Here is a 27,867-nt window from a genome sequence, read left to right on the forward strand (position 1 = left end):
TGGCGTCGATTTCCTGCTAAATTTAGCGGGGAAACTGTCTGTCTATGCTGGAAAAAGCGGTGGAGAAACTGCATCGTGACGTCGCCGGTGGAGGAGCCTAATCTCCATCGCCAACAAACTACATCGGAAGAGAACTGCACCGTGACGGTGTCCGGTGACGTCGCCGAACAGTGGCGATTCAGTTGAAACTACATCGTTTCTTTTTTCCCTACAGGGAATTTCGGAGAATCGCCGCCGAGTAGGCTAGCGCACACCAGCTCGGAGCACGTGCAGCGAAAGCTCGCGCTGCAGAACCCAGGGATCCTGGGTTCAATCCCCGCCCCTGCCAGCTTCGATCTGGATGAGCATCGTACCGGCGTGCGGTCGTGCATCACTACTGCCTGATGCACGTTAAAGACCCCAGGCTAGCGGTTGTACTGCACTGGCTAAATTTCTCATCTACAGTGGGTAACAATGTCGCCATGTTCAAGCAGACTAACCTCCTGCTGTATAAACAACTAACGACAAATTTTACTTTTTGACTATGTTTGACTGCGTTAGTGCAACTTCTCTCGTGCTGCACGAGAAAGAAAAAAGGTTCCATCGGGGGTTAAATGTTCGGTGAAGTAGAAAGCAAAAAAGAAGAAAAGAGAATATTCCCCTCAAGTAGAAGAGGAGGAAAAAGAAAATCAGTTGTTAGTCCCACGGTGTGTATGGTCTTTTCTTTATGTGCATGTTTATTCTAATTCAGCTGACCTTACCTGAAGTAGTTGCTTTAAAATAAAGCATACCTCTCTCTCTCTCTGCCTGAAGTATGAACGAATTAGCTCAACTTAAGCCTGTCACCAATGCTTGCTTGGCTTTTCGCTCAGCCAAATCGCCTATATGGGGTGCACTCAAATGAAAACACAATCGTATTAAATCGTGTAAGAGTATTTAGAATATTTATCGATAACGCCGCTGAACTAGCATCGCTCGAAGAACTTCCTTTTTGTGAACGCCTTCTCTGCTTGAATTTGTTGGAAACACAGCCACTTCGATCCGAGGCAATCGGTGATAGGGTTTGTGCCATCACCAAGTACGCGACTCACAGAGCACTGGTGAACACCAATGTTTTCGTCGCTCGCGGCGGTTCCCTGGAAGCCGCCAGCGGCGTAGAAACGTAGAGCTGCGAGGACTTGTTGTTCGACCGTCAGCACACGGGGCCCTTCACGACAACGCTGAAGCTTTCCGCGAAGCTGGTTGCACAGCCAGCGAGTCCCCCCTTTGGTCAGCCGGTATTCGCCCACAAACCTCGCATCGCTCGTCTAGAAAGCATCCCGGTGATCTCTAAAAACTCGATCCGCTGGCGAAGCCAACAGTAGAGATGCACATGTTAGGGCCGCCATTTTTTAAGATGCAGATTGATCTCTGGCTTCGTCTCGACCACTCAGTTAACTGCATCGTCAAAGTGCATCGTGACGACATTTTGACGTCACCGCCAACTGCACCATTTCACGAGCATAGCTCGAACTGCATAGGGAAAAACCAGAGCCTTTTATACCGGGAGAGTTCGGCGGGTGGGAGGGGCTTACGGCCCGCTAGGTCTAGCGGACTCAGCGGGCGCCGCTTCCGTCATGATGTGCTGTTATGACCCGTCTACATCTCCCTGTACTTGTGAGGATTGACCTTGCATTCTGGTGCGGACGACGACCAAGCGAACGTCGAGACGGTTGGCGTGCGATCCGAACCCTTTTTGCACGTTCGACCGAAACCGGAGAAGCGTTTCTCTCGGGCCTCGGCTCAAGGGCATCAGAACCGAAGTGGCCGTCGGTGCGTTCTGTTTACGGCGTCTGCATTCCACGGAGGCGTCTGCATTCCACGGGAGCGCCAGACAGAATCCCACCCTGAACAGATGGGCAGTCTGTTGTGTCTGCGTCTACCGCATGCAAGACAATCGCCTACTAGTCGCCCTCAATTCGGAGAAGAACAACGACCGAACATCGGAGCCGAGAGGAGGAGGCTGACGTCGAGGCCAACGTTGGAATGCGGCGTTAACCAACCAATGGCACGGCAGCTCCAGAACCCCGATTTCATTATATAAGGACCTGTTCGCTGCACATTCGGCGCGCTCCTTCTGCCAATATGCTAAACGATATACCCATGTAAATAAACTAGTTTTCTGTCCTGTCAAGTTTTCCCAATCCGTTTCCCGACTGTCTGACTGGGACGTTGTTCGCGAGAAAGGTTGGACGCCAGCGAGATGGCCATGCTACCCGAGAGACCAGGCTGGGCGTCGACTCATAACAGTGCCTCCCGGCGAGTGGGTCCCCATTGACATGCGATGTATACGCGTGTAGGTTTTGCCGTTTGCGCTTTTGTTGGCGTAGGGAGAAAGTCGAAAAATCAAGCATTTTGTTGCGTTAATCATACGTTAATCATAAACTTACCTCGCACAATCGAGAACTCGGCTTCCAGTCAGCCCTTCTTGGTTTGGTTTCCCAGATCTTGTGCCTTGCGCGGTTTTCTTTTCCTTGCGGGAACCGGTACATCCTGAACCCCTTTTTCGCGTTGTTCGAGCACCCAACGGCACTGCAGCCCCCCATTTCTTTTTCATCTAACGTCTGGCAGAGCGCACCGCAGAACGATCATTTTCATCGTCGTCTCTCGCTCCATGGACTCTAGCGAGCCGACTGCCGGCTCGAGTCAGTAGGGCAAACGGGTTTTATCAGCCGCCACCAGCCTTACACCAAACAAGGGTGAAGCTTGCAATTTAAGGTTATAATTATAATGCAATTAAATGCAAAGGTGCAATCAAGCTAGACGGCAAGGCACATCATGGCGGATGCGCACAGTTGCCGGACTGTTTGATCAGTGCTGCCAGACTGGCGGCAGGATCAAAGAACCGCCGAACTCTCCCAGTATAAAAGGCTCTGGGAAAAACTACATTTCAACGTCATGTCACGTGACCCGAGAATAGCCAATCAGTTCCCAATGCAGTTTTCTACATCATTTAGTTTGCGTTCCAGCGTAGATAGACTGGATTCATGTTTTGGCCACAACACGTGAATTTTCTCGCTAAATTTACGGGGAAACTGAGTTGACGTACAGTTCACGTGCCGTAAATTTTCCCAAGGTGTCAATGTCACGTGACATCAGGTGACGTCTTGTGAAGCTTCTTTCCCCGCTAAATTTAGTGGAAAGTGCACGGACGGATGGACGGACGGACGGACAAAATTTTTGTGATTGGTGTATTTCGTGCTTTAATAAATGCACCACCACTGGAATGGGATGCGGCGTCGAAGACTTGGAACGGACGCTTGGTAAATGTTGGGAAGGCGTTCCCGAAGTTGATAGTCGTCAACAAAAAAAAAGAACTGGTGCGCATTAGCGAAGGATACCTGCTCAAAATTGCGACACAGTCGTTCCATCACGAGCTTAACAATGGCCGCCGGTCGCCACGGACGTTCTTTCCCGACCCCCATCGTCATGAACGTGTGTTCGTCCCTCCCGAAACTTTATGCAGCTTCCGCCATGCTAATTCTGCAGTACAGCCAGGCCCTCTGTGGCGAATGACGGTTTCGCTGACGCGTGAGGAAATGACTGCAACGATAACCAGTCTTGTACAAGTAACTCGAAAAATGTGATCGATTCCAATTCCAATTACTCTCGGTTAAAAAGGGTCCTCTTCTGATTACTTCCGATTTTCAAAACAAATGTTTCTACCGGTTTAAAAACGTTTCATACAGTTCATTATTAGACTGGTATCAGAGAAATATAAACTACTTATCTTCTAATCCTCTAACGTTTGTAAAGAAACCCTTTGTCGGAGACTTTGTTCGTGGATTCTTTTGTAGGAAACTTGTAGAAACAAAGAGGGGCATTGGAAAGAGGCGGGGAAAAAAGTAACGTTTAAAAGTTATTTTAATACTTCCAAAAGTAATGAGATTACTATTGTGATTACTTCCTAATAAATGTAATGATGTGATTACAAAGTTTCTCCAAAAATAATCGATTATAATTAATTTATTACTTGTAATGACGTACAAGTAATTATCCAGGCGGCAAACTTTTTTCGGAGAGATCATCCAAAAGCTTGCGCCCCGTCATAAGTGCCTTAATCTGCAAACGTGTGTGGAGAAGTTACTACAGATAGTTTCAATCGGCTGTTCTTAATTTTTTTCCCAGTTCACCCGATGTTAAAAAAAGAAACGATTCTCCTATTTACAAGGCATTCATCCCATAGCCTAGAGCCTAGATTTTCGTAATTTACCACGAGACTGGTGATACTAACAAGAAAAAGCAAATAAGGCTCACAGATGTGTGTGTTTGTTCGTTTCTTTTATTTTCCCGGCGGGTAAATTATGAAAGTCGTGCACCAGATTACTTTGTTCAGCATCGCAGCGGTAGAATCGCGCGAAGCTGCATATATAAGACGTTACGTTAACAAGGAAGACGGATATCACCGCACTATGCGTCCGTAGACCAAAATACAAAAACAAAATTACAACAAGATAAAGATAAAAAAAGTTTCCGGGAAATATCGGGAGAGGAAACGCCGCTGCTCAAAATAACCCGGAGCGACTAACGACACGAATCCATTCGGAAATTTGCAATCCGCAGCCAGTCGTGGAAAAAAAGAACCCGTGATTGGAAGTGCAGGGATGCCATACAAAGCGAAGATTGCGCAGTCTCCTCCACGGGGCCATCCTCGCTGCTCCACTGACCCAAGTGGAGCCAATGGCCGTGCCTAACGGGCGGCTCGTCCATCTGGCAGATTGTGGGACGACACGCAGACGCCAGGAGAGTTGGCAGAAGTCACGTGACTCGGCCAGGATGTCCTTTTTAAGAGGCCGCGGACGCCAGGAGATGGAAGGCTGAGGATGTCTTCAGGCAGGACAGTCCGGATCATCCTGCTGCCTGTCCTCGCCGTGGCAGGTGAGTTGGTATACCACAGATGCAAGTATCAAAAGCCCAAGCCGCGCTGCTGTTCATACAGCGTACAAAAGATACGGTGTTTTCTGCAGACACGATGACAATAGTCTGCGGATACGCCTCATGCATGTTCGAAGCATGTATTTCTTCACACGGATGAATGGATGGGTGGATGTTAAGGGCTATATCCTTTGTAACGGGCGGTAACTTGCGCCACCTTGTACACATATGTACTGTTCGAACATCTTTGCAGGCAGTTCTTGTATTACGAATCTGACGAGACTAATTCAAGCAAGAAACACGCCTCGACGGTGTCACCTGATTGTCTTTTGTATGATGTATCGGCAGTGGGATCGCGGCTTTATTGGCGTATCATGGGCTTGGAGGATGGAGATTGTAAACTAAATGAATGCAACGGCTTAAGCACCATGATTGGTCGATGAAGATGTTAAGCACGCCTCACGTCTTCGTGGTATAATTCTGGGGGTCAGATTGTACGTATTCCATTCCAGCCCTCGGTCAGGTGCTCAAGACCAACCATCCTCCTCCATTCAGTTTCAAGAGCGGCGTCGTTCGACTCATCGTGAAGTGTAAGTGTAAATAGCTATTGTTCAGAATACTTAATTTTTTTTTGTGCTTAAAGGATATCACTTCCAGCACGTCTTGAGTACATCCACTCCACATTCTCTGATGATTCATCCTTTTTTGTATGAGTACTCTTTGAGTGCTTACCAATGGATTCACCATATTCTACCACCTCGAGTATTTCTTAATTACGTTTAGTGGTCAATAGCTCCAATTAACGAAGGAACCACACGCTTGATCATCACAAACCATCGCATCACAAACCAAAAGCTGGTATTTTAGTAAGGAATGTCTTTCATTATTGTTCAACCGATGTATGATAAGTAGGAATTCTGCGAACTTTTTTCGAACCGAAGTTTCGATGATCGAATCAAGCGGTCCGAAAGGTTCAAAAGATTTCGATTTTTCGAACTTTCCACATCGAGAAGTTCAACGGAATTCGAATTTTCGAACTTATTAAACTAAGGAGTTCGACGCTTTTTCGAAATTTCAAACTTATTACGCTGCAAATTCGATGCTTGTCGAACTGTCGACCTTGACAAACTAAAAAATCGGATGATTTTCGAACTTTCGGACTTCTTGCACTAAAAAGTTCGAAGCTTTTCGAACTTTCGAACTTCCATCGCTAAGAAATGCGATAATTTTCGAACTTTCGAACTTATTGATCTAAAGAATTCGAAAATTGTCGAACTTTCGATTCCTGAAAAGTCAAAAGTTCGACGAACTTGGACCTTATAGGATAAAAGTTCGAAGTTCGTCAAACTTCGAAAGACCGGCGGGCGGTTTCATTTGGATTCAAGCAGTGAGGTACATTCGTAATTTTTTTTTGCGCAATTTTACATGCGGTGCCGCATTCTTTGCGAAAGACAATGCCATTTATTTCAATCATCTGGCATGCTTGGTTTTAAAGAAATAGATTCCCGAAGGAGCGAGGAAGGACGACGAGTTTTTGGCAATTGTCGTTTGTGCCATATTTGAAGCGCGCTATAGCCGAAGCTATTTATGGTAGAGATGTTAAACTTTTCTAAGAATGATCTATGTATAGCCTAGGTAAGTGTCGTCTTAAGATATGATTATTGTTCTTCAAGACGAGTTTCGAAGAAATATCCAAACATGTAGCTAGTGGCAATTATGCCCTAAACTTGGTAATTTGTTTCGCCTACATTGTTTGAGGTATTGCATTTAAATTAAAACTAGAGACAGTACATATCATTACCATCTGTAGAATACCAAACAATGTATTTATTGTTTTTTCACGTTGGAGGAATAAATTAACTCATGGGGGCAGATTTCGAAAATTGTTCAAGTTCAGCACGTCATAATTTTTTTTTTTCTCATTTTACGTTCTTGGGACGTGTATATTTTGGCCTGTGCACATTTCGATAGGAGAAATTTGTTTTAGCGAATTCGTTTCACACGCACTGGCACCGTTCGAGTTCTCTCCCAGAATGCATCGCACTCGCAGAGTGTTGCACGGGAAACTGGACTCAAACGAACTCTCCAAAGGCACCGAGCGCAGAAGACTGATGCTGCCGCCATCTATGTTGTAGAAAAGGTACCGGCCTCTATCGAAACTAGCGCCTTTCTGTTCGGAGTGACGAGTGGGAATGCGAGGATGCAGTCGCTACCAGCATTTATCTACAAACGCTGATCGCTGCAACCTGTAGTTTTAAGTTGCGATGACTTCAAGCAACTCGGCTGTCGTACAGATAGTTATAGACGGCGTAAATTTCCGCAACCAGCTGCCTACAAAGCAACTGATGATGCTGTCCGAGGAGGAGCCTGATCCGTTTGAGCATGGTAGTATGGTATTATGCGTGAACCACTGTAAGGGTACGGTAAACGGAAGGTGAACCGAAATTTGGATCGCAAAAAAACAATGCTGGATATGTAGGCGGGGAGCTACAATCCCTACAACACTACTAGTAAGGCGATATCTCAAATGGACGGCCATATTTTTGAAAAAAGAGGTCAAGATTGAACCAGGCCGACGAGGCGCGTGACCGTCAAGATACCTAGTTTCCTCCTCTCTTCGCTTCGCTCCCTCAATGCCGCGAGGCGGAAAAGACGCGAGGCCGTTCCCTCTAATTCTCGGAGAAACATGACGTCAACATTACTGCCAAATGCGCCTATTTTTTTTTTTTTTTTTTTAATATGGTCATTTGTTTGAAATATGGCTGTATGAGTGATGTTTTGGGGTTTGTAGCATCCCGTTGCACGCTTTTGCCGCCTGTTTTGGGGAATCCAGATTTCGGTTCAGAATCCCTTTAAAACTAGTCTGTTGGAACATCCAGCAAAACTTTTCGTGGGACTTTCGGTTTCGATCGTCATTACAGGTGGATCAGATATTAGCCTTGCTGAGGGCGTCAAGAACGAGAGCTTTTTCAAACCAAATACGACGGGGCAAGTTAGCTGACGTAGGTAAATGTTAAACATGATCAGGTTGCCCAAACCTCGGGTAAAGTCACTATGTTTAGCTTTCTCTGATGCTTACTGAACAGACAGAGGTTTCCGCTGGGGGAGTTTTGTCAACAAATGTTAAATTTTTCACCCACACACTGATGGTGATAAACATCTGGGGGACCGCTGATGTGTTTGTTCTCAGCATTTCTTTACACACTAGTATATTTCAGCGTTTGTATGGCAACAGAGCGACTTAAAACCTCAAAGTAGAGCACGGTTTGTCCATTGCTTTCGTCATGAAATAGCAGACGCTCACAATTCAAGCTCGCGTTTGATTCTGTTGCCCGCGGGACGCGATTTCTATCAGAAAATATTTTTTTTTTTCCCTATCGGTTTCGCGACACATCGTAGCTGACGAAGCCTCGTCGTCTGCTCCCGCTCCTCGCCGGCCTCGCCGGAGCGAGGCATGACGGGATTGCATTTTTTCGCACTCTCGATTTTGTCGGTGCAGCGAGTGCATGCACGCGTGGGGTGTCAGCGATGAAACAAACTCGGAGGGTGCAATTACTCATGGAGTGCCGGCCGAAACGAACCCGCTCGACGCTGCGAGTGGGCACGCGTGGGCACGAGTGCCGTGAAACGATCTCGCTAATAGTTCTGGGCCTCTGAATATGCAAGAATACAACACTTCCGGCGGGTTCTTGATAGTTTTTTTTCTCCAGCTTTTTATTTTTGCATTTATTGTTATGTTTATTTATTGATTATTTTTTTACCAATGGCACAGTTATTTAGGTCGAAAAGACATAGCTTCGAACTTCCGAACCACTAAGCATGTGACGAGTAGTGCCTTCTGACAACGAGTTTCTAACAATGACCATCTACGCGATCTTTTATGCAGTGAAGAGCGACAGTAGCTATACATATGCATAAATAATTTCAGATTAAAATAAGCTCGACCATGCCCTCTTTCTTCTTATTGTTTTCTGTAACAGTCCGAAATATCTGGGGGGGGGGGGGTGGGGGGGGGGGGAGACTGGAGCCCCCCCCCCCCTCCCCCTTCCCCCGTTTTTCTTCTTCCGACGCTGCTCGTATGGTAGAACTAGGGTGCCTTCATGTGCGCTCCTCGACCTCAAGTTGCGTCAGCTTCTGTGCTTTTTGCTCGGCGTTTCTTCCGCCCCAGAAAATAAACCTCCAAAGCAATTACAAACAAAAAAAATTGTCAAGGTGCAGGCGAGCTGGTGAATGTTGATCATGATGCAAAATCCCAAGACTGGGAATGCAATTCGCAAGAAATAGTGTAAGAAGAAAGAAAAAAGGGGACAGGACAACGTCTCAAACTCAGCTGAGTTGTGTTTGAGGCGTTCTCCTGAGCTGAGTTTTCAGCTGAGTTGAGTTTGAGACCTTGTCCTGAGCTGAGCTTGAGACGTTGTCCTGTCCCCCCCCTTTTTTTTTTTGTCTTTTTACACTTTTTCTTTCAAATTTCATTCCCAGTCTCATGATTTTGCATCATGTACAAACTAAAGTTACTATATGCCAGCGTCACTCGGGCGGTGTTTGATCGGATTACTACCAGCGTGCAAGGGGGTAGGGGGGCAGTTTGCCAGATCACTTCAAGGTTTTTCTGGTCCTCAACCACCTGCCTGCCCCTGGCCGTTTCGAACTGGATGAGTATCGTTAAACAGTGCGTTCGTAGGATCACTACTTCGTGATGCATGTTAATGACCACCCCGGGCTGGCGGTCACAATTACTGATATATTGTCAAACGTCACTCTGCACTGGCAAATATCCCAGCACATCCGGGACACTCGTTGTCTCATTTAATTGCCCGACCAAGTTCGCGCAGTTTAAATATCACACCCGAACTTTTCTAAACCTGATTTCGTGAAAACCAGTGAGGCGTGAAAACGTTATTTGAAACTGAAACTGTGGCGGAACATGAAAACCGGACTTCCAACTTTGCGCACTTGGACTTGGAAAAAAATGGAAACCTTCGAAGTTCTTTTTTTTTCAAATTTAGCTTTAAAAGAGAATCGAAACCTTGGAACTTTTCGAACTTTATGTAGAAATAAATTCGAAATCTTCGAATTTATCGACCTTTTTGTTTTTCAAAATTCGAAATGTTCGAATTTTAGGTCCAAAGAAATTCGAAACATTTGAATCTCTCGATTTTCAAATTAGGGAAGTTCGAAATCTTCTAATTTATCGAACCTCAAGTAAAGAAATATTCGAAATAATTGAACCCGAACTTTTAGAAACCGTGAAAGCTTCGAACTTTTCAAATTTCAAACCTCACAATTTTGGAAAGTTGCGAATTTTTCGAATTCGAACCTCCGAACGGTCGGAAATATCGAAACCTTTCGAATTCGAACATCAGTACGGTTCGAAAATTCAAAACCTTTCGATTTCAAACCTAGGGTGGTTCGCGGCATCCCTAACGATAAGTAACAAGAGGGTACTAAAATATCGTGTAAGTCATCTGTCCTTTGATTAACTAGTAATGTGTGTCTGATGTGGTTCCTCTACATGTTTTTACTTTCATACTTCTTGGTGCGCTTTGGATAACACTGAGGAACCCTTAAACAAGCTTAATCGCAACTGGATGTAGTGGGCATGCCAGACATCTGCCTGTAAGAATGCATAGTGTTTTGGTTGCCTATGAATGTGTGAAGATCATACAAACAGTCCATGTGGAGCAAAAGTTCGTCTGCTTTTTGCACACGGGTTGCTATGTTGTCAGAACGCTCAGTTGTTATTGGCTGATTGAAAAAACAAATAATGGGTAGACCTCGAGACATCTAGCAATGAAGTCTACCCACTATCCTTCCAATCAAAGCCAGTCAGAACTCGACGTCGTTCTGACGTCACTGCAACTCTTGCGCAAGAAGCAGACGACTTGCCATCCGGATAAGAATGGTGGCTCTTCGTAACGAGAAGGCAACAGTAGCTGGATGAGTACCTGATCCTTCATAGAAAGCGTGTGTTCGCAGACGCTTCATTAGAGAGCTTTAGTATGTAGTTACTCTACCACCGATAACGATACGATGCATTCGCAAAGGCAGCGGCGTAGCATCGGGTATTGTTATTTATTTATTTGGAATACTATCGGTCCTATACAGGACCAAGATACGGATGATATTGCACAATCACATGGAACCATGTGCACAAAATACACACATCCATTCGCAACTTACACGACCCATAGGGGGCACACTGGTGCCTATCAAAATGGCTGTCGTCTGGATGATCGTCGTGGAACGGCTGGGACTGCGACGCGTAATTCTAGTTTTGCTACGAGCAGTATTAGAGACTTACTTAACATATATATATTTTTTTTCACGTCAGGAAGGTGCAGGCAAGCAACTTTATTGTGCCGCCGATCATCCAGGAGCTATATGGAGCGCGAGTTTCACACCTCGCGGTACCACCATCGCTGAAAATTGCGAATACAGAAGTACGACACAGCAGTGGATCGATCTAGATAATGCTGGCAGAAATGTCTGAGATAAGGAAACTAAATTTATCCCGACTTCTAGCAGTCACAACATGTTCTGGGTGCTTCATTCTCGCGCTGTTTCGGAACGGTCATCAGAACTCTATTTTGTCATCATCGGGTGACAACATCACTCCTAGCATAATGCATAGACACATTGAGGACATTGCAACGTCTTATAAACGTCCCGTGGACGTCTTCAAAACATCGAATGCCTTATAAATGTCTCGTGAACGTCCTTGGATCGTTGGAATATCAGATAGTTGTCCCCATGGACGTCCTTAGGTCGTTGCAATGGCCTATGAATGTCCCGTGAGGTCATCAAGACGCTAACATGTATTATAAAATGCTTCTTGGACGTCCTCAGGACGTCGCAATGTCTTACGATTATGCATTCGACGTCCATAAGACGGTCTGTTACATACGACAGAGACAGAATAAGAAAGGGTCTTATTTCCGTCAATGTTATATCTGTGACTCAATGCTAACTGATGCGTTTACTCTGCGTGCAGTTAAAGAATATCCCCAATGCTGGATCAGAAACGTTTCGCGTTTTCAAATGGATGCTGAGATCCTGTATAAATAAAAACTCTAAAGACAAAAAAAATCTGAAATTACATTCATGGGTGACCGATTTCCCTATTAACAGTATAATCGAAGATCGCGACACGGCCCTCTTTCTGCGCCTTGGAGCAGCCACCCTGGGGACGCCGTCGCGCACTCTAAAAAATGCCTGCGCGTCTACTTACCCGCAAAACACTCAAAGAGCCAATCTCTGCAATCTACGAAATCAGCTCAGTGAATGATGAGGCGGAACATCTGTTTAGACCTCAAAATTAAGTCTGCGCTGTGGCATAAATTACGCAATGCAAGTCGTCATGCTTGCATTGCGTAATGCGACAGCGCAGACTTACTATTGAGGTCTAAACAGATGTTCCGCTTCATCATTCGCTGAGCTGATTTCGTAGATTGCAGAGATAGGTTCTTTGAGAGTTTTTCGGGTAAGTAGACGCGCAGGCATTTTTTAGTGAGTACGTCGTTTTCAACCAATAATTGCCGTATTGCGACACCTACGCCCAAAGATGTGACGTTCTTGTGAATATAATTCACAACGTGCCTAGAACGAGCAATAGTAGTAACGTTCGGAATCTCCACCTAATTATAACTATTTTCATTGGTCAACCTTTTTTGGAAGCGGTCAAGACCCGAGGATGTCCCCGTCAAAAGAAATTAGTGACCGTTTATTTCTATTGCTGTGACTTTACTAGGAGGTCTTGCCATCTAGAACTGGCCATTTTTATTGATGAAAGCCCAACGAGCAATACGCCATCAAAAACAAGCTTCTACAAAAAGCACTGGAGTGCCTCTTTAAATGCTACACTAAAGAAAAAATATGGGTCTGCTGAAAGGCGTGGTAGAGAGTTTAAAGAAAGCTCGGGTTAGTGCCCAACGCAAAGTTATATAAGAGCGCATTAAAGGACTGTGCTTTTATGAAGGAAATGCGAGCGAGTGCGGGGATCTCGCAGTATTCGCCTGCCTATAAATAGATCGAAGGCCCACGCTCGCTATACGTCGGGTGCTGGCTGCCGGAGTTCTGACTCTGCTGCGTTCCTCGGCCCAGCGTTCACAGACGAGCTGATCCGAGACCTGAGCTCGAGCTCGCTGCTGCAGCTGACCGATCCCCAGGCGCAGTTCCTGAGGCAGCGCCTGGACAAGCTGTACGAGCACGTCCGCCGTCACCCCGCGCTGCACCAGCGGTACCTCTGGGTCGGCAAGGACAGGCCCAACGTCAGTCCCGATGAGACACCCGCCGCCCGCCGCCAGCAGGTAACGCCTGTAGGCATTGACAGCTTAGCAGGGTCGTTGCGAGCCTGGAGCATCGTATCGTCGCCCACTAGCCAATGAGATTACCGAATTAGCCGATAAGGAGATGCAAGAACCAATCACGGACCGTGAACATGACAAACCATATGCCCTGCGTTTGTTAACTTGTACGTCACCATAATTAGAGACAGGTACCGTGTGTGCTTCTGGGAAGACTTGAAAAAATTCCTAAAAACAGGGTGGTTGAGAGAAACAAACTTTTCGGGAACAAACTGCCAGACACGGCGGACGTCAACTATTGTAACAAAAAATTAAACTCTGCACTAATTAGGTCAATAATTAACAAAACTTTACTCCCGGACATTTTGTTAGTTAAAGTAAACATATAACTTCAATTAGAATCCTGCCGTGGTCGTCATTGAAAACCACTAAATCACGTTGAAAATTACCCGCGACTGCGCCGGTAAAAGATGGGAAACTTTTTTTTTGTTTGTCTACTGAGTTTCTCTATCGTTTACCACAGTCTCGGATGATTTTTGACATGATCAAAATCCAACAGCTCACCTGCACACTCACTGTATTTAAACTAAATCGGTCAATAAAAAAAAAAAAAAAAAAAATTGGGGTGCGCCGATGCGCGCTAAATTTGTTACCCCTTGCGGTGCGGAAATTCAGATAATAAGAAACGGAAGGAACGCGCAGACGCGTCGAAAGTCAATGCATAATCCGGAATCCAGGGAGACGAAGCACACACCACAAGTATTTCTCCAATCGGCTGATTTGGTCGTTTTCCACGATGACCATTAATTTCCTAATAGAAATCGTGTTTTTTTTAATAATTAAACTTATTTAGTAAATCTTTGGAAATCAGTTAGCTAATTCATGTGTTTTTTGCAATCATTGCTGTCCGACATGACTGGCACGTTGTTCCCAAAAATATCTTATTTTTTGTTTTCTTAGCATTTTTTTTTATCAGTTTTTAAGTCTTCGCTGATACAGCAGACAGTTTTCCCTTGATGGTTGCCATATTAAATTCTGGCGTAGTTGGGCTTGAATCCCCAAAATAAAGTCTCGAGAGAACTAGGTTATAAAAAGAATATCGGACATTAATAGAATACCTAGAAGTAGTAACCTTTCGAAATGACGGTTGCCATGTTGAAATACGACGTACATAGTCGCGTTCTGCGACAAAAACTAAAGTTAAGAGTTTAATCATAACTGCAATGAAAAAAAAAAAGTATAGCCAAGAGAAGAGTAGAACCATTGGTACGAACCCCTTTAATTCTACCGCCTTTCATTCGCTAGACAAAGTTATTTGCTATTTCTCCGAAATTCGGCTGTACGTCACAATTATGGCGGCCCTCAGCAGACCCCACGCGATCTATTGGAACCAATCAAACAGCGTCGAAATCCAAGTCACTATGTCTTCCCCGTACATGACTGGTCCAGCAGTGATAGAGCATGCACATGAACATGACGAAGACCATGATGGTACGCTTTGGACGCTGTCTGATTGCTGCCATCAGCACGTAGCGTCGGCTACGTCTGGATCTAATGCCTTCCAATCGACACACATATTGGGGAGGAGATCGAACAGTCACGCCTCTGGCGGACGCTTCAGCAGTGGGGACAAGAAACCGAATTTTCTTGTTTGTTTTTGATCAGCGATATCGATGGTGACGATCCGAATAGCCGCTCCTCGTGCAACCAAAGCACTGGTAAGAGTGGAGCGCTCGTGTCCAGACCGTGCATGGCGAGGTTCTATTTCTTTGTTATTCTGTGTTAGTAAACACCGGGCTGTGGGGACAACAAGCTCGATAAAGCTCCCCCTATAGTTCGATCTCCTGCTCAATAGCAATTTGGCATTTTCTTTTTCTTTACCAGGATATACATAAAGAATTCAGCATGGAGACCGTAAGAGCTAACAAGCTTGCATACGAATTTTAGAGACTGTCACTAGACGCTGCATGTGCGCTTGCTTACGATCGTTGCGTACCGAGGAGGACCGCGGGCGGAGACGCCGAGCAAAGCTTGGAGACGCCTACAGACGATGGACACTTTCGCTTCCCCCTCGCAGCTTCTACTGAAAACGCGACCAGTAAACCACGTGACTCCGACCAAGCACTGCAGCAGCACCCTCGCCCTACCTTCATGAGGGCTGTGTTCCAAAATTTACTCGATCCGACTCCGGAGTAAAAGTTTCGTACCGTGGCGTTCCAAAACTTACTCGAGCTTACTCGATGACGTCAGAACTCGCGTTCCAGAAGCGGTTTGTTTACTCCGGAGTAATTACTCGCGCTACCCTCCTCGATCGGGGGGTAAAGTCCGATCAAACCGAGTAAATACGTCACGTGATTTGTTCGTCGTCTGCTTTCTGCGCCGACAGCCGTCAAAGTTCGCTTGCTCCGTTGGTTCTGGTGGCGGACGTTTGAAATGACAAAGAATTAGGTGCAGCATGTGTGGTTATGGCGATTTGCTGTTGTCAACGCAGGAATTGACTGCATTACATCCAGACCGTCCACCTTCCCCGGGAACGTGTACTTGTTATTATCTGAGTGCGAACGTAAACAAGAGCTTCTCCGTATCCTCGTCCTCGGCGTTGGGGGAATGCCGTATTCTGACGTCCAAGGCCGAAAATGTTTGAACTCGGTATATGATAATGTAGTATTTTTGTTTTCTCCAGAGTGTGTGTAGTGAGAGGATAACGTTTGTAAAGCAGTGAAGGCTTCGAAAATTTCACTGTAATCACATTCGCGTCAAAGCGAACGTGAGTTTCATATCATTCTGGAGAAAGCACCCTCGCGCTGTACCGCTACACCGTGTGGAATATATTTCTGCAAAACATAATCGGTGCAAATTACAATGCGTGGAATATATGCGTTTAGGGCACCGTGACTAGAATTGCAGCGATCGCGCTGATTAATAAAAACACATTTTTTTTATGTCTATACTTCGTTTCAGCTTCGGTCCAGACGCAGCCGATGCTACAAGCGCGAACATGTGGCCCAGAACAGTGCTTGCACTGCACGAGCGCGCGTGCTTGGCAGGGATGCTGAAAGCCCGGAGCTCGCGCTTGTAGCTTTGGCTGCGTCTGGACCGAAGCTGAAACGAAGTATAGCTGTAAGGAGTAAGTAATTTTGATCTCAATATACAGCTCAAAACGAAGGTTAGTAAAAGGAGCTGGTGGATCCACCTCAAAAAACACCGCGTCGTCATTAACATTGCCGTTCTTCGGGTGCTTTCTCCATGATAAAAAGGATCGTCTGCTATTTTCTGCCATCGCTGCTGCGTTTTCTTTTTGCCGTTGCCAAAGACGAAGCCAATCCGCGTAGTATCCAGGTGATTATCCTGGCCGTTCCAAAATCGAGTCGCGGATCGTTTACTCCATGTTTACTCGCGATGTCACGTGGTATTACCCGCTGACGTAGGAGGCAGGTCACTCGGGTAAGATTTGGAACATAGCCGAGGTGTTGTTCCACGTCATTTGCGTGGAACTCAGTCTGCAAAAACGTAATTTGCGTAAAACTCAATCTGCAAAAAAAAAAAAAAAGAAAGCGCGATTTTTTTTTGTTGTTTTTACATGTTTAAGCTGGGACTAGAAGCTCCGCTTTCAGCGCGTGCTCGCTGGCTTCCGCAGTGCTTTGGTTGCGCGTGCCTGCGCGTTCACACTCGTGCACGCGGAGCTAACGTCATGCAGCTGCGGTGGCGCTGTTGACGGCACTGCGCATGCGCAGACGCTTCGCTTCACACGAATTCGGTCTCTGCGCACGCGCAGTGCCCACACCTGGTGTGGGCAAACACGGGCTTGTTTGTAAACAGCGTGTCGGTCTATACTCCGCGACAACTTTTCTTGGCAATGCAGTGGAAGGTACAGGCCCGCGTCCCCTCTCCCATTTTGAGTGTGCGCGGGCTCTCCTCCTCTCCCCGGAAATGGGGGAGGAGGAGAGCCTGCGTACACTCAAAATGGGAGAGGGGACGCGGGCCTGTATAGACCTTTTCCACAAGGGCGCCGCCATCTTGAATTGTCGTCACTTCCAGTATGGGCGAAAACATTGTTTTGCCGTCGCCACACCAATAGAAGACATTTAGGATATAAGCCTAACCGTCACACATTCTCGTTTTGGCTCCCCTCTATTTTTTTGCTAGTTACAGGTTGAAACGTTTCATTATTTTGTCGTCGCCCATACTGGAAGTGACGACATTCCAAGATGGCGGCGCCCTTGTGGAAAAGGTCTATACACCAACTCATGTTTACCAACAAACCGGAGCGCCCCTAGCGGACGCCACCGGCGCCGCGCATGCGCGGTAGATGGTGGGCAAAAAGCCCGCCGTCGCCCATAAACAAACCATTGAATTGCGTTGTTGTCGGCGTCGGTGGGAGTCCCCGTGCTCTTTTTCGCGTTGGAATTGTTGATTCTACGTCCTCCTAACAATGTATGACTACTTGAGCGGCTTCAGAAAGACTAACGAGGCAAAAGTTTGCGTGAATAATGTGGCGTGCGGCGATTCATTTCACGTGGACGCCGCAGAATGGGCGCTACAGCCTGACTCCCACGATGAGATTCTGCTTGCTATTTTCAGTCGCGACGTCGCTCGGACTGCAAAAGCGTGGACCGTAGCTGATATGGTGGACGTCGATACTGAAAACCGCAAGTAGAATCGGGCATTACAAGTCGGTGATGGCCACTGGTAACAATGATCAACATCTTCTTGTATCTAGTTTACACTTAGCCTCCTCACCCCAACCAAGCTTCAAAAGTGTTTTGAGGCCTGCACTTAGTTCTTATCGCAATTACCGGGTCAACGTTTGGTTTACAGGCCGCTGTCGTTTGAAGGAGCTGACGACAAAAAGCAGCCATGCTTGAAAGAGCAGACGACAGTTCGAACGGATGCGCAATGGAGTGCGGGCAAGAAGCACCGCGTCCCGCGTCAACAAACCATTCGAATATCACGTTGTCGGCGTCTGTGTGAGTCTGCATACTCTTTTTCGCGTTGGAATTGTCGATTCTACGTCCTCATCGCAATGTCTTACCACTTCAATCGCCTGAGCGAAATTATCAAGGCTCGCTATGCCGCTAAACTTTCCGTAAATAATTTGACGTGCGGCGATTCATTCGCATGAACGCCGCAGAATGGAAGCCAAAACCATGATGAGATTCTTCTAGCTATTTTCGGTCGCGACGTCGCTCGTGCTGAAAAAGTGTAGAAGGCAACGGCGATGATCGACGTCGATACTGGAAATCGGAAGCGGGAACAGACCAAGCGTAACAAGTCGGTGATGGCCACCGGTACCAATGATCAACATTTTGTATCTACTGTTTCCACCGAGCCTGCTTAAGTCTTTTGGGGCCTGCAATTACTTGTTATTGCAATCACCGGGTCAAAGTTTGGTCGACGGGCCGCTTTTGTTTGAACGAGCAGACGACAAAAAGCAGACAAGTTTGAAAGAGCAGACGAAAGTTCGAACGATCAGGCGGCCGTGTGAATTTGAAGACGCACTGGGGGAACCCGTGGGTGGTCCGGACAACTTGGCAATTTTCTCTCGTTCATGTTGGAACAAAGCAAATACATCTGGCGACCACAAAGTGTTGCCCGCGCACGCAATCGTAGTTCGACAGCGTCTGGTTTGCCCTTTTCACGGCTACTATCCACGTTCTCGGACGAACGGAGGGGGCAAAAACACATGAAAACTGATCTTCAAACCTTTCCAGGTTCTCTTGGTACAACCCCCGTCGCAGCATCTTTACGAGAAAGCAGGTTTTTTGTCTCGTTTCTTCCAAGGGAACACAGAAATGCCTGTCTGGCACGGCGACTTCTGCCCACCGCCACAGACCGGAAGTGCGTCCGGCGCGCCACCACCGCGGCGTGACGTAGGAGAGTTGAGTTGGTGTATACTTCCACTGCATTGCCAAGAAAAGTTGTCGCGGAGTATAGACCTTTCCAGCGGCAGTCTCGAACGAAGCGAGCGGGCAAAAAATGCTGAGTCACTGAGCTGTGGACGCATGCGCAGCGTCCGATATACCGCACAGCAGATCAACAGCGCATGCTTGAAAGGCGTTCCACAGCCCAGCAGACAAAGATGGCAGCGCGCAGGAGGGGATTTCTGTAAAGGTCTATAGCGAGGGCAAAAAGCTCGCGCTGAAGGCGGAGCTTCTAGTCTCAGCTTAAAGGAGTCATGAAACAATATCGGGTTGAAATGTTCGTGACTTTGCAGAGGTGTGCTGGTCCTAGTCCGGCCCTCGTATAGTCTCGCGGACCACCAGTGATTCAGGAACTTCTCGGTCGCGGTGAAATTGTGAGGATAAAAGGGGTCTATTTCTGTCATTCATGCCTTCGCGAAGCTTGATGACGTGATTGTGGGATCAAAACCACCCGCCCGACGACTATCAAAAGCGGATCATTGATTGGACACGACAACTGCGTGAGCAATCGATTTCGGCTCGTAACAATCAACGCCTCGGCGGACACTCGGGTAGTGGCTCGTGTCCAACCACTGCGATAATGAGAATAGCCGATCTCTAACAATGCCTGGAGCTCAGCGTGCGTTTTCTCCTCTGCCCACCTCAGCGCGTGGCGATGATTAACGTTGACGGCATAGAATAAGCACCAGGACACGTGGCCACTTGTTCTGGCTCCGAGTTAATTGGATGAACGATGCTCATATTTATCGATTTTTTTTTGGCGACTGCCGTTGCCTAGAAAGAATAATTCAGGCTAGTTTATTCCGTTATTAACGTCAGAGAGTGATAGTATTTAGCGAAAGTAGAAAAATCGTTTCATGACCACTTGAAGGGTGAACGGAGTATAATATCTCATGTATGGCTTGAGTCAAGGTAATGTGAGTTATTGGCGACGTGCGCGATCGAAAGCGTCGCTGTGGTCGGCCTTTTACGATTGGCCGATTACTGATAATGACGTCAGCAAAGGTTTTCTCAGCGAAAGAAATAAGAGTAATGTAAGAACTTAAGTTTTGACGGTGTTGGCCGTGTTGCTTTCAGAACACAATGATTTCAAGCTTCCACCATGCTCAGTACAAACACCATCTAGATTGATTTTTGCCAGGTAATGACGTCACGAGACGAAACCATAGGAGGCGCCACAAAAACATCTCGTCGCCAATAGCCACCGACAAAATTGAACCGGCAGTGCGTCTTTTCTGTACGCCAGGCCTCGTTGCCTAGCTTCATTGCCTAGCTTCATTTGGGCTTTGGCTGTGTTTGCAGGCTCAAGGTGCAGATGGTTTATCGAAGGTAAGTAACGCTGCTCGAGTGGGGACAACTGAAGGGCTTCCCAGACACTCTCATCTGGTCAGTGACTATTGCACGTAAACGTTTCTGCGCGTCCCACGACGATGCCCAAAGTTTCAGCCTCTTAACGCCTCCTGGAAACCTCATGGCAGAACCACTCCGATCTCGCCACGTTTCAGGCGAAGAGAAGCAAAGCGCCCGAAGTGTCCGGACCCGCTCCACGCGGCGTGAAGAGGAACCCACCCGACATCGCCCTGGCTCCCCTGTCCGAGGAGATTTGCCGGACCAGCACGGCCTGGGAGCGGATGAACAAGACGGTCGACTCGTTCGGCAACGCCGTCGAAGTGGTACAGGACGAGGCCTTCCCCCAGTGGGTCTTCGCCTACCGTTGCGCCACTCAGGGAACGACCTGCGTGGGCATCGACGCCCTGTGAGTATAGAAGACTTTGACGCGTGTGTTCTGACAATAGCGCCTAGAAGACAAGTCCTACGACTTTCCTCCTCTAAAGCCGCGTTCAGTAACGCATCATGCAGAAGAGAGTCTGCGGACATCTTTGGAGGTGTGTTTCTTCTTTGTACGATGGTCACATTCGGCCTACAAAAACTGCCTGCAGACAAGTTCGACAAGTTTGCCCGAAGCAACAAAATGGCCGCCGACCCCTGACCTACAAGATCAAGGCAAACACGGAGCACACATTGAACACCAGTGCCGCGTCAGCGTTTGGCTGAAGCTCGTGTTCTCACTGATTGAACACGAATCCCTCCCGAAGCTGGCGCAGCACTCGTGTCTCATCCATGATTTGTGTTGGCCTCTTGCAGGCGACGGCAATACTTTAGCACTACGGCCTTGCTTTCTAAGACGTGTTGGGTAAACAGTCCAAACACGTCTCAGTGAATAATGCCTTTAGCCGGCTCCCAGGTTTGCTTCCAATAAGCGTAAGCAAATCTGGGAGCCGGATAAGGCTAGCGCGTGAATCACTGAAACGTGTTTACCCGAGCCAACACCTCCTAGATAACAAAGCCGTAGTGCTGAATGAGATGGCGTCATCGGAAAGACCAACGCTGAACACAGATTGTAAGCGAGTGGTGCATCAGCACTCGGCTTCGAGTCAAGTTTGAGCCGAACCTTGACGCAATCGTCGTGTCCAATCTGTGCCCAGCGTTGGCCTTCGCCGATCACGCCATTTCATTCAGCACTAGGACTTTTGTTATATAGGAGGTGTTGCCTGAGCTTCGCTTCTCTGCCCTCCCCCCTTTCCTCTGTTTGCCCCCATAAACCGGGCGATGCGACGTCTATGAAAGCGGCCCAATTAGAGTGCCGAAATCAGCCCTTTTGCCTCAATCCACAAGCTTTTCCTTTCCGAATATCGTTCCCGGGCTCAGTAACTATTGCTCCATGCTCTTCCCGTAGCTAGGTCAGTGATTTACTTCCCGAATGCTCTGAGAAAAGATGGACCCACGGGAGCTTTCGAGTGGCGAGGATTCTATATAGTTTTGAGAGTACGTGATGGTATTAATCCCCTGCCTTTCCCCGTTCCTCTTTCCCCTTTGTGTCTCCTTCATGCGCACACACAGGTATGACAGTGAATGCACGGAACGACCCGGTTTCATGATTCTGTACCATCGGAAGATCGGCACCGACGACAACACGCCGTCCTGGGGAGCGGTCGAAGTGCCGCATCACTGCACCTGCAAGATCACCCCCAAGGTCCTCCCTGAAGCCAGATGAACTCCGAGCTGAATATCTTCCGCCCGGTACGCATGTTTGTGTTCTTGTTAAACTTTACCAGCGACCTACTCTACAGAAACTTCGGAACTACCCGGAAGGTGGGGGGAGGGGGGGAGCAAGATTTTCTGGCCCCTCCATCGTATTGTTTACGTGAAATTCATCTACATGTATAAGGGGGGGAAGGGGAGAGGCCATTACTCTTCCTTCCCTTTGCCGCCCCTGCCCTGCTCCGACGCCAACCAACCTTTATCTTCAAAGTGGGTCATATCCATGCTAAAGAAGACGCGGCAATTTTTTAGAGCGCAGCTCTTAGGGGCCCGTTCCCGGCTTGATCGGCGTCGCCGTCGCCGTCGGCGTCGGCGTCGGCGTAACCAAGGTCATCCCAAGGTCACGTGACCCCCAAGGTCACGTGACCCCTCCCAAGGTCATCTCAAGGTCACGTGACCCCACGTGACCCCCTGAAGGTCACGTGACGCCTCGAGGTCACGTGACCCCTCGAGGTCACGTGACCCCTTCCAAGGTCATCTCAAGGTCACGTGACCCCAAGATGACCCCACGTGACCCTTCGAAGGTCACGTGACCCCCAAGTCACGTGACCCCTCTGAGGTCACGTGACCCCCGAGGTCACGTGGTCGCCTCCCCAGGGTCACGTGACCCCCGAGGTCACGTGACCCCTTCCAAGGTCATCTCAAGGTCGCGTGACCCCACGTGACCCCCAGGTCACGTGACCCCTCTGAGGTCACGTGACCCCCCGAGGTCACGTGACCCCTCCAGGTCACGTGACCCCAAGGTCACGTGGGGGTCACCTTTGGGGTCACGTGGCCTTGAGGTCACCCCAAGGTCACGCCTCCCCGAGGTCACGTGACCCCCTCCCCGAAGTCACGTGACACCCCCCCCGGAGCATATTAAAGAATGAGGGGAGGAGGAGGAGAAGGGGGAGGGGTCTACCCTCCCCTCAGTACCCTTCACTCCTCCTCCTCAAGAGCTGCGCTCCAATTCGGCGTTACAGGGATTTGTAAACGGCTTTCACTTTTTTTTTCATGACTTGGTATGTAGCGAAAAATTAATTTAGATAACGAAGCCTCTAAACTTCAAGCAAAATATTTTTCGTGAAAAAATAAATGTTATTTTTTGCGGGTATCATGCTTTAAATTTCTCAAATTTGCATCAAATTTCTATGTATTTAAAAAACACACAATGAAAAAAAAAACATTTGTTACCACACAAATTTAGGTGTGCAGCTAATTACTTAATAATATGCCCTACCTTACTTCCAAATACAAATATTAAAATACGCTTTTTCTAGTCTTAATAACTCCCCTCCCCCCCTCCCCCCACCCACCAAAAAAAAAAAAAAAAAGACGTTGTGAGACTTTTTTTTGTCAACTTGAATTTGGGGTTAGGTAAAATACTTTTTTGCTTTGTTCTCATAAGGCTAATAATAGATTTGCTTGTATTAGCTTTTCGGAGCCTCGATTTGTTGCGGTTTAGTTATATGACAAATCTTCAGTTTATGCAGAAACAGCCCTATTGAAGGACATACGAAACAATGTGGGCAGCAGTGCCCGGAACTTTCGAAATAGCCAAAAGTTCAATTACCCTCATCTATTCAGCATAAAAAAACAAAAACAAAAAAAACACACTAAAGTTATTTTTGTTCTTGCTGATAAATTATTATTATTTTTTTTTTTGTAAAGATGAGCATACTCCGACCATGACTCCAGGCGCCCGCCTTGTAGGTGACACACGCCGGCGTTCGCCAGCGAGGCGTCGTGACTCCGTGTGAGATGCCGCCGCAAGGTCTCCAACGCTCTCCTGAAAAGCTAAAACAGGTTTTATTTAGTTGAAGTGGACAGTATCCTGACTTCCATGCATCCGTATTCTCTTTGCGTTACCTAATGATACTGCCGTCTTAATTTTACTCTACTTCTGCCCAGGTAGCTGCCAAAGAACGCGGGCCTGCATCGTCTGCTTCCCGAGTTTGGGAATGCGTACTGCGCGTCGGCCTCGTCTGTCGTATGTCCAGACATGAAAACAATTCAGACCGGATAGCTCTTCACCAATGCGAAATGATAACGGTGATGTCGCTTTCCCATGAAACTTAAATGTATGTCGATAGAATATGTAGTGCTACCAAAAACAGTGTATTGATAAAAAAAAAAAAAAAAAAAGCATTTTATTTTTTGCGGTGGACGCCTCACACGCCTGAGGTTCCGTTCATGGGCAGTTTTTTGACTCCGGAATACAATGGGAGGCCAGCAGGGCATGTCTCGAATTCTGAAATCACTAGCATCTTTAGAGAAAGTGTTTGATAAGAGGTGGGAGTTACACGGGTGCCGTCTTCGCCATCTAAGTGTCAGACTCGGCGGACATTAGATGAGGTAATAACCTTCATAGTAAGCCGGTTTATGAAACAAATTGTTGATTGCATTTTTAATTAATAGTTTAAATGATCATGTTGCAATTGCAGTATTGACGCCGACTACTCTCAGAGGCTTGACCAATTGACATAATTTGAAAAACGGGTAATAGTTTCTTAGATGCTATATATTGATAGTTTTCGCGTTTTTACTCCCAATTTCAGTATTGCTCGCTAAAAAATTGCCACAAGCCCTGCCCACAATGAAGCTTAAAAGAGTGTCGTAGTCATTTTCATGACGTCGTCACTATCTCGACAGCGCGTCCTTGGTGAATACGGCAACGAACTTCAATACATCTTAGTTCTATCAAAATGCATTTATGCTCAATGAGGAAGTGACGTCACTGTTATCATTTTTCACCGGTGAAGAGCTATCCGGTCTGAATAGAACTTTCGCTAAATTTCCCAAGCATCAAAGAGAACGTGGGGGACCATAGGTGCACGCGCTGCACGTGCTCACCTTCCATTTGGAAAAAAGATTATAAGTAAAGAACCAAAATAAAGCGTCCATGGAACGCGCGTGCGAAGTTTCTTTTGTTTGAGATTTTTGCTTTCGAACAGTTAGAGCTAGAGCCACTAAGTGAGCTACGCTTAGAGTATCGGCACTCCGTTCCCCGACATTGTTCTGGGCGCCGCCATTTTGGCTCGTATGCAGAGCAGACGCAACTGCCGATCGTCATGATTCAAAAGCGCGTCATCTTCAGCATAAGATTCAGTGTTAGGAAGGTCATGTAATACTGCTTTACTTTGTCGCGAAGTGTTTAAACATTTGTGGAAGGCAGAAAAGCGTTTCCTGTGATTTCAGATAAAGCTTCAGATAACTGGCAACCATGATTTTAAGACACAATATGGCCAAGTGCCGTTACTCTGAAGTGTAGCTTATTGAGTGGCACTAAGCTACGCTTAGAGTGTCGGCACTCTGTTCCTCGATTTGGTTGTGGGCGCCGCCATCTTGGTGCTTAGTACAGAACAGACGCAACATGCCGATTGTTATTATTAAAATGTGCGACGTACTCAGCATTAGGTTCGGTGTTAGGGAGCTCGTGTAATATTTCTTTGCTCTGCCGCGAACTGTTCAAACATTTGTGGAGGACGAAAAAGCGTTTCATATGATTTGAGATAAAGCTTCAGATAGCTGGCAACCATGAATTTAAGCCACACGATGGGTAAGTGTCATATACTCTGAAGCGTATACCTTATTTAGTGGCACTAGTCAGAGCTGAAAACGTATCTATGTTCCCGTTTTTTTTTTGTTTTTTGGATGTTTGGGTAATTCGGCAAAACGTCAATTGTTTTTATATCTAAACATACGGCAGACCATGCCGACGCGCAGTATGGATTCCCAAGCTCAGGAAGCAGGCGATGCGGGCCTACGTTCGTCGGCAGTTACCTGGGCAGAAGTAGAGTAAAATTACGACGGCCAGTATCATTATGTAACGTAAAGAAGATACGGATGCATGCGAGTCAGGATAACGTTCCTTTAAACTGAATAAGACGTGTTTTCAGGAGAGCGTTGGAGACCTTGCGGCGGCGTCTCACACCGTTGACGCCTCGCTGGCGAACGCCGGGTCGCGTCACCTACGAGGCGAGCGACTGGATGCATGATCGGAGAAGCTCCTCTTTAAAAGAAATCATTCGTCAGCAAGAACAAAAAGTACTTTTCTAATTTTATTATATGTTGAATAGATGAGGTGAACTAAACTTTTGGCTATTTCAAAAGTTCCGGGCATCGCTACCCACATGACTTTAATGGCTCTCAGTAGGGCCGTTTGTGCATAAACTGGAGATTTTTTATTTAATTAAAACACAACCAAAACGAGACTTTTAAAACTTAATACGAGCAATTTAATTCTTCTTCTTAAGAAAACAAAGGAAGCAACTATTGTAGTTAACTCCCAAATTCAAGTTGACAGGAAAAAACTAAGAAATCTCAAAAAGTTTCTTCTCTTTGGGACTCCTATTAGGACTCAAAATGGCGTCTTAGCGGAGAGATTGACGTGACTTGAGGTGATGACGTCAAGGGACACCACGCCTTGACAACGTGATGTCAGGTCACGTGGCGTAACGACACGGTTTCGTCGAAGTGTCAGCTGACGTCATGACGACACGTGACCTCACATTTCGTGGCCATGCGATGCCATCATATCACGTGACGTTAATTTCCCTTAAAAATTTAGCGAGGAAATGAACGGACGGGCCAACTGACAAATTTCTGAGATGGGGGGCTACGATTTAAAAATTCACCACTAAAACGGGCTTCCCTCCTACGCCACTCAACAAAAAGAGGAAATCATTGAATCAGTGGTCACCAAGGCCATGATCCAGTGCATGACTATATAGAGTGCAACGAGTGTTTTCAGACCGTTGTATAAATATAGCGAGTTAAATGAATCGTTTCTGGAAAGTGCTATTTGTCCCCGGTGTTCGCATGCATGAATTTTAGCTGACACCATCTCTCTATGCCTGCAATGATGCATCTGCACTGAGTGGCGCAGATGCATCATTTCAAGATACCGGTAGATTGAGAAGCTTCCCTCTTTGTAGAAACTTTCAAAGGAGGCCTCATATATGCGTTGCTGTTTTGGGCTTACTATTTCGTCTGACAACTTTGTGTGCGGTGTTATTAAGGACCCTGAAGTGAGAGTCCAGATTTGCCAAGTTTATTTTGTGAGCCTATACTCGCGGCAAAGAAAGCGCCTTGTACAGCCAGATGATGTTCAAATACAGCGTAAATGATGAACGCTCGATCGCGCCGACGTGTGCTGCAACAACAAAACAGCTCTACTTAGTTTTCTTTTGTGTGTGAAAACGCGAACAGATATAGTACAATCTGGTTGACCAGCCACTGTTTTGAGATCAGATTGAAACTGATGTTTCACCGATCAAATCGTCGGTGAAACAATTTAGAACCATAGTTATTGACAGGGTAAGAACGGAAGGGAGGTTCTTTAGTTGTTCCGCCTCCAGCGCGGGCCTCTTACCTCCGATAACGCCTCCGTGTCCCGTAAGCCTCGGAGCGTGCACGCGCTGCCGAAGCATGACGGAAGGCACGAGCGCGCACTTGAGGCCGGCTTTATAAGTGGGACGCCCCTGCGTCCTCGTCCTATCAGGGACAATGACGTCATTAGGCTTAAAACCTGCCATGTCTACTCGTCAGATTACACGTGCCCTTGACATTGCTTAAGATCCGTCATCTCTTATGGTATTCTTCGTTTTTCTTTTTCTTTTCAGGAAATGGAGCAGAAAAAAGACAAAAAAAAAAACAACAAAAAAAGA

The 27,867-nt window shown here is 46.8% G+C and overlaps 1 protein-coding gene across 1 annotated transcript; it reads left to right on the top strand.

Moving 5' to 3' along the window:
- Positions 1–4,646: 4,646 nt before the first annotated feature.
- On the top strand, positions 4,647–27,852 carry LOC115315312. Its single transcript, XM_029974559.2, has 6 exons — positions 4,647–4,896; positions 5,406–5,483; positions 12,994–13,199; positions 20,623–20,873; positions 22,019–22,198; positions 27,823–27,852. The coding sequence occupies exons 1-5, from the start codon at positions 4,842–4,844 to the stop codon at positions 22,170–22,172; spliced, it is 744 nt and encodes a 247-aa protein (XP_029830419.1). The 5' UTR covers positions 4,647–4,841; the 3' UTR covers positions 22,173–22,198; positions 27,823–27,852.
- Positions 27,853–27,867: the final 15 nt, after the last annotated feature.

The sequence above is a fragment of the Ixodes scapularis genome, unplaced genomic scaffold, assembly GCF_016920785.2.
Source record: "Ixodes scapularis isolate PalLabHiFi unplaced genomic scaffold, ASM1692078v2 PGA_scaffold4__175_contigs__length_147842914, whole genome shotgun sequence".
Taxonomy (NCBI): Eukaryota; Metazoa; Arthropoda; class Arachnida; order Ixodida; family Ixodidae; genus Ixodes; species Ixodes scapularis.